Source organism: Rhinopithecus roxellana, chromosome 3 (assembly GCF_007565055.1).
Source record: "Rhinopithecus roxellana isolate Shanxi Qingling chromosome 3, ASM756505v1, whole genome shotgun sequence".
In the NCBI taxonomy this organism is placed as follows: domain Eukaryota; kingdom Metazoa; phylum Chordata; class Mammalia; order Primates; family Cercopithecidae; genus Rhinopithecus; species Rhinopithecus roxellana.
This window is the reverse complement of record NC_044551.1, coordinates 1,763,887-1,781,544: the sequence shown is the minus strand read 5'-3', so window position 1 is coordinate 1,781,544 and position 17,658 is coordinate 1,763,887. Positions and strand designations below refer to the sequence as shown.

Below are 17,658 nucleotides of genomic sequence, written 5' to 3'. Positions count from 1 at the left end.
AAAAAAGAAACCCTCTTAAGTAGAAAGGAGGCTTATTTAGAACAGATCAAATGATATACTCGTTTACTCAGCTGTAATAAAAATATGGAGCTTGTTACCTTTAGAAGCTTTGCAAGATGGATATGTAAGTAGGCTGAAGAAAGGTTTAGATGATACATATAAAGAATACATATGCTCATGGAAGTTAAATCTATAATGAATTATTAAGGGAAAGTTAGAGAACAATTCCTGATATACTGTTAACCTTTTAAAATCAATGTAATGTAGGTTATGTACTATCTTGTTCCACAAAATATCACTTACTGCTGCTGTCAGATAACAAAACCCTAGGCTGAATAGTCCATTGATCTAGCCTAGTGTGACATTTCTAATGTTTTTGTAGATCTCTCATCATTCTACATTCCCAATTTCTTGCAAAATTAAAGCTCCCAGAGTGACCACAGATTTGCCCTTGAATTTTCAAAATAAATATTGATCAAAATCATTTTTCACTTATGCCCTTAAGCTTTTAAATCTGCATTGTCCTTTATTACATTAATTATTATAAGATCTTTCATTATGTCCACATATTTCTATGAATTCTTGTACTTGCATCCTGTAATAGGCGTTTTAATTTAATCAAAGGTCAAGACAAAATTTAGCTTCTTACAGTTTTAAGTTTTTTTGCAGTGTTGTAATTGTTTGTGGATGTATTTACGTATTTGCAGACTCTGCAAGACCCAGATCCATCTGGGTTGCAAACTTTGGCTCATCAAAATATCACTTCTTGTGAACCACTAAGGAATAAGAGAAATTCACATTCAGTGACAAATAGCTCTGACCAGGAAACTGCGTGTGTGTTGAGAAGATCATCCAGACTAGAAAAACTGAAAGTAAGCAGAGATGCAAAGTACTCAGATCACATGTATAAGATGCCAGAAAAGATTTTACCAAAAATCCTTGGCTGTGAGGACCTAACAAATAATAACTCTTCAGCTCAGAATTTCAGGTATGCAGTGAAATTATGTCTTTATCTCCAGGTATGCTGTAGACATTATAGATAATCATGTGCTTGGGGTCAGGGTCAGTATACAGTTAACACAGGGTGAAGAGCTTTATTTTTTATATTATTGTTTTTTTTTATTTTGCAGCTTTTGGTCAGTGCCATACCACACAGCAAGGCTTTTTCCTTGCAAAGAGCCTGCATCTTTTTCTCTAGAGGGTGAATAGAGTGGATAGTGACATGCCAACTTGGGGAGTGAAGAGCAGGAGATTCAGAATACTCGCACTTGTAAATGACTAATCCTAAAGAAGAAAAACCCACAGGTAGTGCAAAGAGAGGGCTAGAAGCCATGATGACTGGCATGCCTGCTGCAGAATTACCTGCAGGAGCCATCTCCATTTTTAAAACTGCCACGCCACTTGAGAACAGCTCAGTAAAATACCCTGGAGTTTTAATATTATAGTCAAAATTTGGTATAATTCTCTGTGAATGTTTGTAAAAACCGTTATAGCCATTTAAAAAATACGTTGTTTTTCAAGAATGCAGGATCCAGCTTTAATGATTGATGGTAAAGAGAAGAATATGCATTCACCCAGGTTCAAGAATGGAAAACAAATCAGGAAAAATGAACAATTTCCAGGAAAAAAAGGTGATGCATAGTTTGAGTATTTTTCTATTTCTTTTACAGAAACAGAATTTTGGTAGAAAGGATTCAGAGATTATCTTTCTCAACTTTCTAATGTTATTGATAAGGAAACTGGATTTCAGATAGGTTAAGGGTTTTTCCCAGCATCATACAGCTCATTAGTAGCATAATTGAGAATTGATCCTGAACTTCTGACTCATAGGTTAGTACTTTTTTCTATAATTCTGCTTTGGAAACAGTAGTTACAGACCTCTTTTTAAATTTACATGTGTAACCAACCTAGCATAAGGCTATGAAAAAGCATATCAGGAGGAATAAAGGAAAGACAAGGCACCACTGTTATTTTCTTAGATCTTATTTCTGTGTTCCTATACCATCCAAAAGATTGAACTAAAAACTCTCAGAAGCAATAAGAGAACCTAGAAACACTGTTTAAAAAATAATAGATAGTGGAACAACTGGCAAAACTGAAATATGGGTTGTAGATGAAAAAATAATATTGTATCAGAGGTAAGTTTTCTGAATTTGATAATAATACTGCAGTGATATAAGTGTACATGTTTGTCCTTAGAAATACACATTAAAGTATTAGTGAGTAAAAGGGCATGATGTATAAAAGTTACTTTTTATATATACATGTGTCTGGATGCATATGTATCTGTAAAAAAGAATGGTTAAAGTCAATGGTAAAATGTCAACCAGGGGTGAGTCTTTTGTTCTATTTACAACTTTTCTGTAAGTCTGAAATTATTTCAAAAGAAAAAGTTTTAAAAATGTGATAAGCTGGAGTCAATAATTAATGCCTTTCACATATATGTATGCATGAACTTGTTAGAAAATGTAAAAGATTATCTCATTTATAATTGTTACAAAAAGAAAATACTTTTATAACTAATAAGAAATGTGTCATATTTATAAGAATAGTTTAAAAATTCTACTGAGGGATGTAAAAAATACTTGAATAAATGGAAAGAAGAACCTTGTTCTTGACTAGAAAGATTCAGCATTGTAAGAAGGTTCTCCCTAAATTATTCTAGAAATACATGAGATCTCATCAAAAACAGATTTTTATTTATTTGCTAATTTTTTTGTTTTATTTTGTATTGCTTTTACAGGGATAGAGAGTAGCTACGAGAAAGTTTCAAAGTAATACTAAATATCACCTAGAAAAGTAAATATGAAAGACTAGCCAAGAAAATTCTGAAAAATAAAAACAAAAAGTTAGAGTGGCAGGAACTTGTTCTCCGTAATATGTGAGCATATTAGAAAGCTACAAAATTAAAGTCATTTGACACTGTAGCAGGAATAGACAGATAACTCAGTGAAACAGAATAGAGAGTTTAGATGTAGAAGCCAGCTACAGTGAGACATGGGACAGATATGTAATATAGATGGCATCTCAAATTGTGGTGAAAAGAAAGACTAAGCAATAAGTAGTGGAAAACACAAACAAAATTGGGTTTCCATAACATTCCTTACACCAACTTTAATTTCAGATTGATCAAAGATTTAAATGAAAAATGAAAGTTGTAGAAGAAAATGTAAGTGAATTTTGCTGTAACCTTGGTGTGGAAAAAGTCTTTTTAAACCCTCTTGGTTTCTGAGGTTAAAATCATAAAATTAACTGCATACCTTTAAAATAATGGTAAAAATTCTTTTAAAGAATGATAAAATATAACTACATACATTTTAAAAAATTATATAGAAATATACCCTAAAGAAGAATCAAATATTAAATAGCTAAGAAATATTAGCATCATTTGACAAGGGTTTAATGGCATTAGTATGCAAAAAGCTCTTATGAAACAGTAAGGATAAAGAACAGAGGGTGTATGTCATGGCCTTAACGGTGGTGATGGTTTCATGGGTATATACTTGTCCCCAAGTATATTGAATTGTATGCATTAAATAAATATCCCTTTTTACATGTCAGATAATAATAATAACAATAATTGATTTAAAAATTTTAAACTGGGGGAAAAAGTAAAAAAACATGAATAGATAAGGAACATGAACAAGCAGTTTACAGAAAGAGAAATACACACACAAACACACACACAAACACACATACACATAAGCACCTTAGTCCATTCCTATTGGTCTAGGAATTCAAGTTTGAGTTTTGGGAGGACACCATTCATTCTATAACACCTTCATTGGTGAATTCTCCAAAATATATAAGGGGGAAATAATACCAGTTCTCCACACAATTCTTCCAAAAAATTAAAGATGAGGAAACTCTTCTGAACTCATTTTAATGAGGTCATCTAAACTGATACCAAAATCAGAGACATTATAAGCACAGAAAATTAGACTAAATATCCTTCATGAATATAGATGCAAAAAATCTAAACAGGCCAGGTGCGGTGGCTGATGCCTAGAGTTGCGGTACTTTGGGAGGCTGAAGCGGGTGGATCGCTTGAGCCCAGAAGTTTGAGATCAGCTTGGGCAACATGGCGAAACCCTGTCTCTACGAAAAATGCAAAACATTAGCTGGGCATGGTGGTGCGTGCCTGTAGTCCCAGCTACTCAGGAGGCTGAGGTGGGAGAATTACCTGAGCCTGGGAAATTGAGGCTGCAATGAGCCATGATTGCACCACTGCACTCCATCCTGGGCAATACCCTGGAGAAGAATATGGAGAGCAAGACCCTGTCTCAGAAAAAAAAAAATTCTAAACAAAACTTGAGCATATCAAATCCAACATTATATAATACATCATGAACAAGTGGTGTTTATCCTAGGAATGCAAGATTGGTTTTACACTTGAAGACCAATCGCTGTCATTCATTATATTAACAAGCTGAAAAAGAGAAACCATATGATCATCTCAATAAATGCACAGAAAGCATTTGACAACATCTAACACATCTGTTCCTAGTGGAAATTCTCAGCAAACTAGGAATAGAGGGGAAACTTCAACCTGACAATGGACGTCTACAGAAATCATACAGTTTTATACTTAATTGTGAAAGACTAAATGCTTTCCTCTTAAGATCAGAAAATTACATAATTATAATATAACAAGTACAATTGGCACAGACAGATTTGGAAATAAAGACTGCTCTGATTATGGTAAGCATACAATTTGTCTAGTGGGAAAAGAATGCTTTGTAGTCTGGTATACAAGAAGGTAGACTCAAAGTTCAGCAGTTTAGTTTGTTATGCAGTGGGACTGAATCAACGGAGTCAAAAGGCAAGGCAGTTTTATGTAGTCTATTAAGAAAGCTGCTGCAGTACTCAGTTACCTTTGTAAGGTTTTAGGATGGGGCAGGTTAGCTAGATAAAAATTGGAAAAGCTATCATCAAGCTATTCTGAAATTCAGAAAATCCAAATGAGTATTGCCCTTCAAATTGACAGGATTTGGAACATGTAAATGAGGAGCTTCAGTATTTTAGGAGGCACAGTGGAGAACTGATACTTGATATACATTATCTGGAAAAGCATTTTAATCATGCATTTCTGCTGACTTAGTAAATAAAAACAATTGCAAAGATCAGGCTATGATTCTCTTCTTAATTTCATTAATTTATTTTTAGCAAAGAAAGATAATTTTGCATTCCTTTTTCCAGTCTCACTGGGATTAGTTTTTGTATCTTATATGCCTCTGAGATTTTCTCCTCATGGTTTTGTAAGACATCTGGTAATATATCGTTTTATTAAATTTGATAATATATTATTCTAGGTTTAAATAATCGTTTTCACCAGAACTTTTAAGAAGATTATCTGTTAGTCCTTTCATATATGCACCTTTCATGGGTTTTCAATCAACATACACTGTTTATCATGGTTTATAGTTTACTTCAAATATTTTAAAACTAGTGACATTTGTCTCTTTTTCCTTTTTGTATGTAGATAATATTATAGTTGGGTTAATGGATGAATATTCTCATAATATAATATACTTCACCTCTAGACTGTTGACTGAGTTAATCCTGTTACCTATGTTCGTAAAGTTTGTAGTTTGAAATCTGTGGTTTGTAATTCATATTCCTTCTGATGTTCAAATAATGATTTTTTTCCTTTTGTTCATTCCCTCATTTCAGAAAAAATGAAGGTGAACAAAATATCTCTTGGTAGCATTAACCGGAGAAACATTTTTGGAGAGAACTTAGTATATAAGGCTGCTCTGAACGATGATGCTGATCTTGTTCATCATTGTATAAAAAAAGGTGGAAATGTGAATCAGCCAAGTTATGCTGGTAAGTTAGGATTACCACCCACAGTTATCTTAAGAGTGGTTTGTAGTTTCAGCTGAACCACTCTTAGGAAAGTATAGCAAAGTGAGCCTAAGGTAAGTTCCAAACAGAAGACTTTCAGGTCATTTTCCTATTTAAGTAGCTCATCACCATTATCTTTCAGGGAAGAGGGCAGGATGAGAAGACTGGGTGGCAGGAGAAGAGCATTATGTTTCTCCTTCAAAGATTATGCCAGGTGGGTTATGTGCAGTGGCATTCAGAAGGTACCTGGGGCTGGCTTTGCAAGGTCATTGTTACTATGAGACTCAGCCTTAAATGAAGAAGAAATGATGTCAAACACTGGAAGAAACTGATGGTGCACTGAGCTATAGGGGAAAATTCATGATGAAATGGTAGATGTACAGCAGGAGCAGTGGCCAGGGAAATGGAAAGAATACAGTATGAAGTACAGAGCTTGGGACAGGGAGCTCAGAAAGAGCAGTATTTCTGCAAGGCTGGGTCACTGGGACAATCTTCCCGGTGGGTAGAATGTGACATGTTGTGCTAGAGAAGAGTGATTCCTTAAAGGTACTTACACTGAACAATACTTGGACAGCCTGCATGGTGCTTTTGAGTGTCCATACTTTTCCTGTTGTTTCTAAACTTGCTCAGTTTAGAAACAGTGCAAAGAGTCTTATGGTGCACAGAGATGGCACAGTAAAATCCATGGACAACCAGCTGATTTCAAGTGCACCCCCAGTACTTTACTTTAGCAAGGCCTGGGTTTACACTATAATCAGGATTTTAACAGGATATTATTTTAAATGTCATACCCAGGTCATAGCCCTATAACCCTCAACATTGGATCCTTATTTGCCAGCCACAGCACTTACTCTCTTGATTTCAAGAGATATGTGGTTCTTTCTGTTGGTATTCTTTGTCTGCCCGTTGAGTTCAAGAGTAGCCCTACATGCAGCCAGTTTTGACTTTATGGATTTCCCAAGCATCTCTTAACATGTTTCTTTTTATTAACCTTTTCTTTTTCTGTGCCATTGTTAACATTCTCAGTGACTGTTCCCTTCTTGTCTTCAGCCAGTTAATATATACCTTTTCCTCATTGTCCCAGGTACTTCTGTGACCTTCATGAATTCTTTATCTCTATCGTATTTTCCTGCATTTTGAACTTACTTGTTCTCTACTTTTCCTTCTTTCTTTGTGTCTTAGCTCTATCTTTATTTCTGGCTACCACATCCCACAGAATTAGAGAGGACAGTGTTTCCATTTTCAACAGAATCACCTGCAAAGTTTGTTTAAAGTGCAACCATCATTTCATCTCCCAAAACACACACACACACACACACACACACACACACACACACCAGAATCACCTGCAATATTTGCTTAAAATGCAACCATTATTTCACCTCCCAAAACACACACACACACACTCTCTCTCTCTCTCTCTCTCTCTCTCTCTCTCTCTCTCTGTCTCTCTCTCGCGCACACACACACACACACACACACACACACACACACACACACACACACTGTCTCAGTAAAGGTCAAGGACTGGCAAGAGCTGTATGACCTCTAACATGTTAGTTCGATGTAGTGAGCTTTTACATACTGTTTACATACCTTCTATGTATCAGATGCTGTGAAAACAAAAAGATTAATAATCTCTAGTAGGAAGATTTAAGTATACTTATTTTGTGGTACAATTAAAAAAGAGGCCCACTGCCCTGTGAGAAATGAACAAAATGTAATAATGGACCAATGGTCTTTTATATGTAACATTTTGAATTGTATAAGTCCTCACTTACATTTTATGAAATTTTGTCTCTGATTAAAAACAAATTGCAGGGAGCTCAGAAAGAATACTAATTCTTTTTCCAAAGGCAAAGGTGACAGTCATGAAGTAGGCTAAAAAAAACTCTGAATACTCAAAATAGATCACATTTTAAGTTTTTGCCAAAAACCTCTGAGATCAATGCCTTGAGCTTTATTTTATGCAGAACTCTTTCTGATTCCTATACCTGTAACACATTAGAACTGAAAAAGAAAGGTTGGCCCAGACCAGGGTATTAATAATAGCCTGAAGTTTAAGTCAATAACAAAGCAAGAAATAGATAACATAAAATACGAGAGACAAAACTAGGACTATGTAATGTAGAAAGGAGTGTGCGTTATTCTTCTGTGAGTGTTAACAATGGCTACATTACAGCATATAACAAATTTTATTGTAATTGTAAATCTTTTTTAAAAATGTATTATATTATGTTCTCTTTAAAGGAAATTTATAACTATATTCATGTTTTAAAGAGATTTCCTCCATGATAGTTAATTTCTTTTTTTAAATAAGTTTTTTTGGGGATCTCCCAACCTGCAGATTTGGGAGGTAGTAAAAGATCTGTTGTAGAATGTGTTCCATCTTTATTTTGGAGGGGTGGTTTTACAATGCAGAAGGCATAATCCTTAGGGGAAGGAAAATTCTCTGTTACACTTGATTTCTTTCTGTAATCTATAGCAATTTCTGTGATCTTCAGTGGCTTTCTCTGCAGAATAAAGCTCCTTCTGGCTTTACTGACACTGGGAATTTCTTTCAACCCTGAAACTGATGATTCTTCCTTACTGAGTCATCCTTGTTTAAGTCTCACTTCAGGTAGCATTCATTGTTTTTTCTGGAATTGGACACTATTTACTTTTTACTTTTAATGGATACATAATTATTATATAACAAATAACTATATGTATTATATATGGTATATATTATAAATATACATAATTATACATATTTATGGGGAACAATGTGATTTTTAAATACATGTATACATTGTGTAATGATCAAATCAGAGTAATTAGCATATCCAACACCTTAAACATGTATCATTTCTTTATGGTAGGAACATTGAAAAATCTCCTTTTCTAACTATTTCGAGACATGCAATACCTCTTTGCTGACTCTAGTCACCCAACTGTGCAATGGGATACCATCACTTATTCTTCATTTCTTTGTGTGTGTGTGTGTGTGTGTGTGTGTGTGTGTGTGTGTGTAACAGAATCTCACTTTGTTGCCAGGCTGGAGTGCAGTGGCGTGATCTTGGCTCACTGCAACCTCTGCATCCCAGATTCAAGCGATTCTCCTTCCTCAGCCACCTGAGTAGCTGGGATTTCAGGTGCCTGCCACCATGCTCAGCTAATTTTTGTATTTTTAGTAGAAACAGGGTTTCACCATGTTGGCCAGGATGGTCTTGATCTCCTGACCTTGTGATCCACCCATCTCAGCCTCCCAAAGTCCTGGGATTACAGGCGTGAGCCACTGCGCCTGCCTCTTCCTCATTTCTAATTGCAACTTTGTACCCATTGACCGTCTCTTCCTAATTTTTCCCCTCCCACTACTCTCCTCACTCTGTAGTAACCACTATTCTATTCACTGTTTCTTAGGATCAACTTTTTTTTTTTAATTAATTAATTTATTTTTTATTATACTTTAAGTTCTAGGATACATGTGTACAATGTGCAGGTTTGTTACGTATCTATACATGTGCCATGGGACTGTAAACTAGTTCAACCATTGTGGAAGACAGGGTGGTGATTCCTCAAGGATCTAGAACTAGGATCAGCTTTTTAATTCTGCATATGAGTAAGAACATGCAGTATGTGTCTTCCTGTGTCTAGGTTATTTCACTTAACATGATGTCCCCCAGGTTCTTCCATGTTGTTGCAAATGAAAGAATTTTATTCTTTTTTGTGGCTGAATAGTATTCCATTGTATACATATACCACATCTGCTTTATCCATTCTTCTGTTGATGGACATTTAGGTTGAGTCCATATCTTGGCTATTGTGAATAGTGCTACAGTGAGCATGGGAATTTAGATATCTCTTTGACATATTGATTTCATTTCCTTTGGATATATACCAAGTAAGAGGATTGCTGGTTATGGTAGTTCTATTTTTAATTTTTTGAGGAATCTCCATATTGTTTTTCATAATGGCTGTACTAATTTACATTCCCACCAAAAGTGTAAAGGTTCTCTTTTCTCCACATCCTCATCAACACTTATCTTTTGTCTTTTTAATAATTGCTATTCTGACTGGAATGAGGGGGTATCTCATTGTGGTTTTGATTTGCTTTTCCCTGGTAGTCAATTATGTTGAGCACTTTTTTCATATACCTGTTGATCTTTTACTCATTTTAAAATGTAATTATTATTATTATTTTTTGGCGATTGAGTTGTTTGAGTTTCTTATATATTCTGTATACTAACCTGTTGTCAGATGCATGGTTTGCAAATATTTTCTCCCATTCTGTAGGTTTTCTCTTTGCTCTGTTGATTGTTTTCTTTGCTGTGCAGAAAGTTTTTAGTTTGATGTAATGTCATTTGTCTATTTTTTTTTTTATTTTGTTGCCTGTGCTTTTAAGGTCTTATCCAAAAAATTATTGCCCAGTGTCATGAAACATTTTACCTGTGTTTTCTTATAACAGTTTCATAGTTTCAGTATTTACATTTAAGTGTTTAGTCCACTTTGAGTTGAATTTTGTGTATGTTGAAAATAAGGATCTAGTTTTATTCTTCTGCATGTGGATATCCAATTTTTCCAGCATTATTTATTGAAGAGACTATCTTTCCCCTATTGTGTATTTTTGGCACCTTTGTTGAAAAGCAGTTGGCTGTAGATGTGTGGATTTATGTCTGGGCTTTGTATTCTGTTACATTGGTCTGTGTGTCTATTTTTATGTCATTATGATGCTCTTTTCATTAATAGAGCTTTGTAGTGTATTTTGAAGTAAGGTAATGTGATGCCTCTAGCTTTGTTTTTAAAAAATTTTTTGCTTAAGGTTGCTTTGGCTGTTTGGGGGTCTTTTGTGGTTCTATATGAATTTTAGGTATTTTTTATTCCTGTGACGAATGTCATTGATATTTTGACAGAAATTGCGTTGAATCTATAGATCATATTGAATCTGTAGATTATTGTGACAGAATTAATTATTCCAATCCATGAACATGGGATACACTTACCTTTATATGTGTCCTCTTCAATCTGTTTCATCAATGTTTTATAGTTTTCAGTGTAGAGATCTTTCACCTCCTTGGTTAAATTTATTCCTAGGTATTTTATTTTTTGGTAGCTATTGTAAATAGGATTGTTTTCTTGCATTATTTTTTTGGATAGTCCACTGTTTAGCATATAGAAACACTGCTTTCTGTGTGTTGATTTTGTATCCTGCACGTTTATTGACTTTATTAGTTCTTGCAATTTTTTAGTGAAGTTTTTAGGACTTTCTATATATAAGACCGTATCATCTACAAGCAGGGACAATTTGACTTCTTTCTTTCCCATTTGGACACCTTTATTTTTTTCTTTTCCCTAATTTCTCTCACTAGGATTTCCAGTACAATACTAACTAGAAGTGGTGACTGGCCATTCTTGTCTTTTTCCAGATCTTAAAGGAAAAACTTTCAATGTTTCCCTGTTTCTCATGAAGTTAGCTATGAGTAAAAATAAAGCCCATATATGGGATTTATTGTGTTGATATACATACCTTCTGTACCTAATTTGTTGAGAATTTTTATCATGAAGGGATGTTGAATTCTGTCAAATGCTTTTTCTGCATCTTTTGAAATGATCATATGGCTTTTGTCTTTCTTTCTGTTAATGTGATATATCACATTTATTGGTTTGTGCATATTAAATCACTCTTGTATCCCTGGGATGAATCCCAATTGCTCATAGTGAATAATCTTTTTAATGTACTGTTGAATTCAGTTTGCTGGTATTTTGTTGAAGATTTTGCCCCTGTGTTCATCAGGGATATTGTGGATTCATTTTTAAGCGCCTCCTCCCCCTGCTCCATCATTGACTTTGGATCCCTCATGCTTGTATCTTGTTTTCTTTGGGAATTTTCTTCAGTAACTTTAAAATAGGATACCCCCTTTTCCTTGGAAGCCATATGTTTACTTTTATATTTACCTTATCTTTCAGTCATTCTGGGCTCAAGGAGAAAAGTAATATTTGCTTGTGGTTATTTTCTCATTTCTATAGTAAACATTTTAGTCTTTTTTTTTTTTTTTTTGAGATAGAATCTCACTCTTGCTACCCAGGCTGGAGTGCAATGGCGCTATCTCGACTCACTGCAACCTTCCCCTCCCAGGTTCAGGAGATTCTCCTGCCTCAGCCTCCCGAGTAGCTGGGATTACAGGTGCTTGCCACCACGCCCGGCCAATTTTTTTATTTTTAGTAGTGATGGGGTTTCACCATGTTAGCCAGGCTGGTCTTGAATTCCTGACTTCAGGTGATCTGTCTTTCTCAGCCTCTCAACGGGCTGGGATTACAGGCGTGAGCCACCTCGCCTGGCCCATTTTCGTCTTCTTTAGGAAATTAATTTTTATTGTAGTTTGAGCAAAATGTAGAGAAGGAAAGGAAGTTTTATAGGAGGAAAATCATCATCTGCATTCCAAAGTTAATGACTTTTGAGTTTCTGGTACTTAATTTTTCATCCCATCTAACTAGGACCTGTGATAGATAATCAGGTTAACCAATGTACATATTGGTAAGCAAATTTTCACTAGTTCACAGGTTCCAGAACCTAAACAGCAATGAATTCATACCTTCTATATTTGTTACAAATATACATATGTAACAAACCTGCACGTTATGCACATTTACCCTAGAACTTAAAGTATAATAATAAAAAAAAACAAACAAACAAAAAAAAAGAAACAGTATATGGAGGAAATATTTTTGTATATACATTTTAAAAATAGGTAGTTTTAAAATATTCAAAAGGTTCACGTGACCTGTTTATCCATATAACTAATATCTAGATTCTGCATATTTATTTTATCAGATACCTATCCATCTTGAAATCTCTCTGTCCATCCATCAATCCATCTTTATTTTGATGCATTGCAAAGAAATTATAGACATCAGTGTGTTTTACCACTAAACACCTCAGCATGAATATTATTAGAGTTCAGGGGTGTGTGTGTATGTGTGTGTGTGTGTGTGTGTGTGTGTGTGTGTGTGTTTTCTCAGGTAACATTTTCTTTTTTTTTAATTTTATTTTTTATTTTTATTATACTTTAAGTTCTAGGGTACATGTGCATAACGTGCAGGTTTGTTACATATGTATACTTGTGCCATGTTGGTGTGCTGCACCCATCAACTTGTCAGCACCCATCAATTCATCATTTATATCATGTATAACTCCCCAATGCAATCCCTCCCCCCCCCCAAAATTGGCCCCAGTGTGTGATGTTCCCCGTCTCGAGTCCAAGTGATCTCATTGTTCAGTTCCCACCTATGAGTGAGAACATGCGGTGTTTGGTTTTCTCTTCTTGTGATAGTTTGCTAAGAATGATGGTTTCCAGCTGCATCCATGTCCCTACAAAGGACACAAACTCATCCTTTTTTATGGCTGCATAGTATTCCATGGTGTATATGTGCCACATTTTCTTAATCCAGTCTGTCACAGATGGACATTGGGGTTGATTCCAAGTCTTTGCTATTGTGAATAGTGCCGCAATAAACATATGTGTGCATGTGTCTTTGTAGTAGAATAATTTATAATCCTTTGGGTATATACCCAGTAGTGGGATGGCTGGGTCATATGGTACATCTAGTTCTAGATCCTTGAGGAATCGCCATACTGTTTTCCATAATGGTTGAACTAGTTTACAATCCCACCAACAGTGTAAAAGTGTTCCTATTTCTCCACATCCTCTCCAACACCTGTTGTTTCCTGATTTTTTAATGATTGCCGTTCTAATTGGTATGAGATGGTATCTCATTGTGGTTTTGATTTGCATTTCTCTGATGGCGAGTGATGATGAGCATTTTTTCATGTGTCTGTTGGCTGTATGAATATCTTCTTTTGAGAAATGTCTGTTCATATCCTTTGCCCACTTTTTGATGGGGTTGTTTGTTTTTTTCTTGTATATTTGTTTGAGTTCTTTGTAGATTCTGGATATTAGCCCTTTGTCAGATGAGTAGATTGCAAAAATTTTCTCCCATTCTGTAGGTTGCCTGTTCACCCTGATGGTAGTTTCTTTTGCTGTGCAGAAGCTCTTTAGTTTAATTAGATCCCATTTGTCAATTTTGGCTTTTGTTGCCGTTGCTTTTGGTGTTTTAGACATGAAGTCCTTGCCCATGCCTATGTCCTGAATGGTACTACCTAGGTTTTCTTCTAGGGTTTTTATGGTATTAGGTCTAACATTTAAGTCTCTAATCCATCTTGAATTAATCTTCGTATAAGGAGTAAGGAAAGGATTCAGTTTCAGCTTTCTACTTATGGCTAGCCAATTTTCCCAGCACCATTTATTAAATAGGGAATCCTTTCCCCATTTCTTGTTTCTCTCAGGTTTGTCAAAGATCAGATGGCTGTAGATGTGTGGTATTATTTCTGAGGATTCTGTTCTGTTCCATTGGTCTATATCTCTGTTTTGGTACCAGTACCATGCTGTTTTGGTACTACTACCATGCTTGTAGTATAGTTTGAAGTCAGGTAGCGTGACGCCTCCAGCTTTGTCCTTTTGACTTAGGATTGTCTTGGCAATGCGGGCTCTTTTTTGGTTCCATATGAACTTTAAAGCAGTTTTTTCCAATTCTGTGAAGAAACTCATTGGTGGCCTGATGGGGATGGCATTGAATCTATAAATAACCTTGGGCAGTATGGCCATTTTCACGATATTGATTCTTCCTATCCATGAGCATGGTATGTTCTTCCATTTGTTTGTGTCCTCTTTGATTTCACTGAGCAGTGGTTTGTAGTTCTCCTTGAAGAGGTCCTTTACATCCCTTGTAAGTTGGATTCCTAGGTATTTTATTCTCTTTGAAGCAATTGTGAATGGAAGTTCATTCCTGATTTGGCTCTCTGTTTGTCTGTTACTGGTGTATAAGAATGCTTGTGATTTTTGCACATTAATTTTGTATCCTGAGACTTTGCTGAAGTTGCTTATCAGCTTAAGGAGATTTTGGGCTGAGACAATGGGGTTTTCTAAATATACAATCATGTCATCTGCAAACAGGGACAATTTGACTTCTTCTTTTCCTAACTGAATACCCTTGATTTCTTTCTCTTGCCTGATTGCCCTAGCCAGAACTTCCAACACTATGTTGTAAGAGTGGTGACAGAGGGCATCCCTGTCTTGTGCCAGTTTTCAAAGGGAATTTTTCCAGTTTTTGCCCATTCAGTATGATATTAGCTGTGGGTTTGTCATAAATAGCTCTTATTATTTTGAGGTACGTTCCATCAATACCGAATGTATTGAGCGTTTTTAGCATGAAGGGCTGTTGAATTTTGTCAAAAGCCTTTTCAGCATCTATTGAGATAATCATGTGGTTCTTGTCTTTGGTTCTGTTTATATGCTGGATTACGTTTATTGATTTGCGAATGTTGAACCCGCCTTGCATCCCAGGGATGAAGCGCACTTTATCATGGTGGATAAGCTTATTGATGTGCTGCTGAATCCGGTTTGCCAGTATTTTATTGAGGATTTTTGCATCGATGTTCATCAGGGATATTGGTCTAAAATTCTCTGTTTTTGGTGTGTCTCTGCCAGGCTTTGGTATCAGGATGATGTTGGCCTCATCAAATGAGTTAGGGAGGATTCTCTCTTTTTCTATTGATTGGAATAGTTTCAGAAGGAATGGTACCAGCTCCTCCTTGTACCTCTGGTAGAATTCAGCTGTGAATCCATCTGGTCCTGGACTTTTTTTGGTGGGTAGGCTATTGATTGTTGCCTCAATTTCAGAGCCTGCTATTGGTCTATTCAGGGATTCAACTTCTTCCTGGTTTAGTCTTGGGAGAGTGTAAGTGTCCAGGAAATTATCCATTTCTTCTAGATTTTCTAGTTGATTTGCGTAGATGTGTTTATAGTATTCTCTGATGGTAGTTTGTATTTCTGTGGGGTCAGTGTTGATATCCCCTTTATCATTTTTTATTGCGTCTATTTGATTCCTCTCTCTTTTCTTCTTTATTAGTCTTGCTAGCGGTCTGCCAATTTTGTTGATCTTTTCAAAAAACCAACTCCTAGAATCATTGATTTTTTGGAGGGTTTTTTATGTCTCTATCTCCTTCAGTTCTGCTCTGATCTTAGTCATTTCTTGCCTTCTGCTAGCTTTGGAATGTGTTTGCTCTTGCCTCTCTAGTTCTTTTAATTGTGATGTTAGAGTATCAATTTTAGATCTTTCCAGCTTTCTCTTGTGGGCATTTAGTGCTATAAATTTCCCTCTACACACTGCTTGAAATGTGTCCCAGAGATTCTGGTATGTTGTATCTTTGTTCTCATTGATTTCAAAGAACATCTTTATTTCTGCCTTCATTTCGTTATGTACCCAGTAGTCATTCAGGAGCAGGTTGTTCAGTTTCCATGTAGTTGAGCGGTTTTGATTGAGTTTCTTAGTCCTGAGTTCTAGTTTGATTGCACTGTGGTCTGAGAGACAGTTTGTTATCATTTCTGTTCTTGTACATTTGCTGAGGAGTGCTTTACTTCCAATTATGTGGTCAATTTTGGAATAAGTGCGATGTGGTGCTGAGAAGAATGTATATTCTGTTGATTTGGGGTGGAGAGTTCTATAGATGTCTATTAGGTCCGCTTGGTGCAGAGATGAGTTCAATTCCTGGATATCCTTGTTAACTTTCTGTCTCGTTGATCTGTCTAATGTTGACAGTGGAGTGTTGAAGTCTTCCATTATTATTGTATGGGAGTCTAAGTCTCTTTGTAAGTCTCTAAGGACTTGCTTTATGAATCTGGGTGCTCCTGTATTGGGTGCACATATATTTAGGATAGTTAGCTCTTCCTGTTGAATTGATCCCTTTACCATTATGTAATGGCCTTCTTTGTCTCTTTTGATCTTTGATGGTTTAAAGTCTGTTTTATCAGAGACTGGTATTGTAACCCCTGCTTTTTTTTTGTTCTCCATTTGCTTGGTAGATCTTCCTCCATCCCTTTATTTTGAGCCTATGTATGTCTCTGCATGTGAGATGGGTCTCCTGAATACAGCAGACTGATGGGTCTTGATTCTTTATCCAGTTTGCCAGTCTGTGTCTTTTAATTGGAGCATTTAGTTCATTTACATTTAAGGTTAATATTGTTATGTGTGAACTTGATCCTGTCATTATGATATTAACTGGTTATTTTGCTCGTTATTTGATGCAGTTTCTTCCTAGCCTCGATGGTCTTTATATTTTGGCATGTTTTTGCAATGGCTGGTATCGGTTGTTCCTTTCCATGTTTAGGGCTTCCTTCAGGGTCTCTTGTAAGGTAGGCCTGGTGGTGACAAAATCTCTAAGCATTTGCTTATCTGTAAAGGATTTTATTTCTCCTTCACTTATGAAACTTAGTTTGGCTGGATATGAAATTCTGGGTTTAAAATTCTTTTCTTTAAGAACGTTGAATATTGGCCCTCACTCTCTTCTGGCTTGTAGAGTTTCTGCCTGAGAGATCTGCTGTTAGTCTGATGGGCTTCCCTTTGTGGGTAACCCGACCTTTCTCTCTGGCTGCCCTTAAGATTTTTTCCTTCATTTCAACTTTGGTGAATCTGGCAATTGTGTGTCTTAGAGTTGCTCTTCTGGAGGAGTATCTTTGTGGCATTCTCTGTATTTCCTGAATTTGAATGTTGTCCTGCCCTACTAGGTTGGGGAAGTTCTCCTGGATGATATCCTGAAGAGTGTTTTCCAAGTTGGTTCCATTTTCCCCCTCATTTTCAGGCACCCCAATCAGACGTAGATTTGGTCTTTTTACATAATCCCATACTTCTTGCAGGCTTTGTTCATTTCTTTTTCTTCTTTTTTCTTTTGGTTTCTCTTCTCGCTTCATTTCATTCATTTGATCCTCAATCGCTAAT

General features: G+C 35.9%; 1 protein-coding gene across 2 annotated transcripts in view; it reads left to right on the top strand.

The window, feature by feature from the left end:
* ANKRD31 (ankyrin repeat domain 31) overlaps positions 1–17,658 on the top strand; it is a 200,973-nt gene that overhangs the window by 69,224 nt on the left and 114,091 nt on the right. For both annotated transcript variants that reach the window (XM_030927266.1, XM_030927265.1), the window contains exons 8-10: positions 708–988; positions 1,522–1,631; positions 5,674–5,829. In XM_030927266.1, the coding sequence (XP_030783126.1) occupies positions 708–988; positions 1,522–1,631; positions 5,674–5,829 (547 nt within the window). The remainder of the gene's footprint in view (positions 1–707; positions 989–1,521; positions 1,632–5,673; positions 5,830–17,658) is intronic.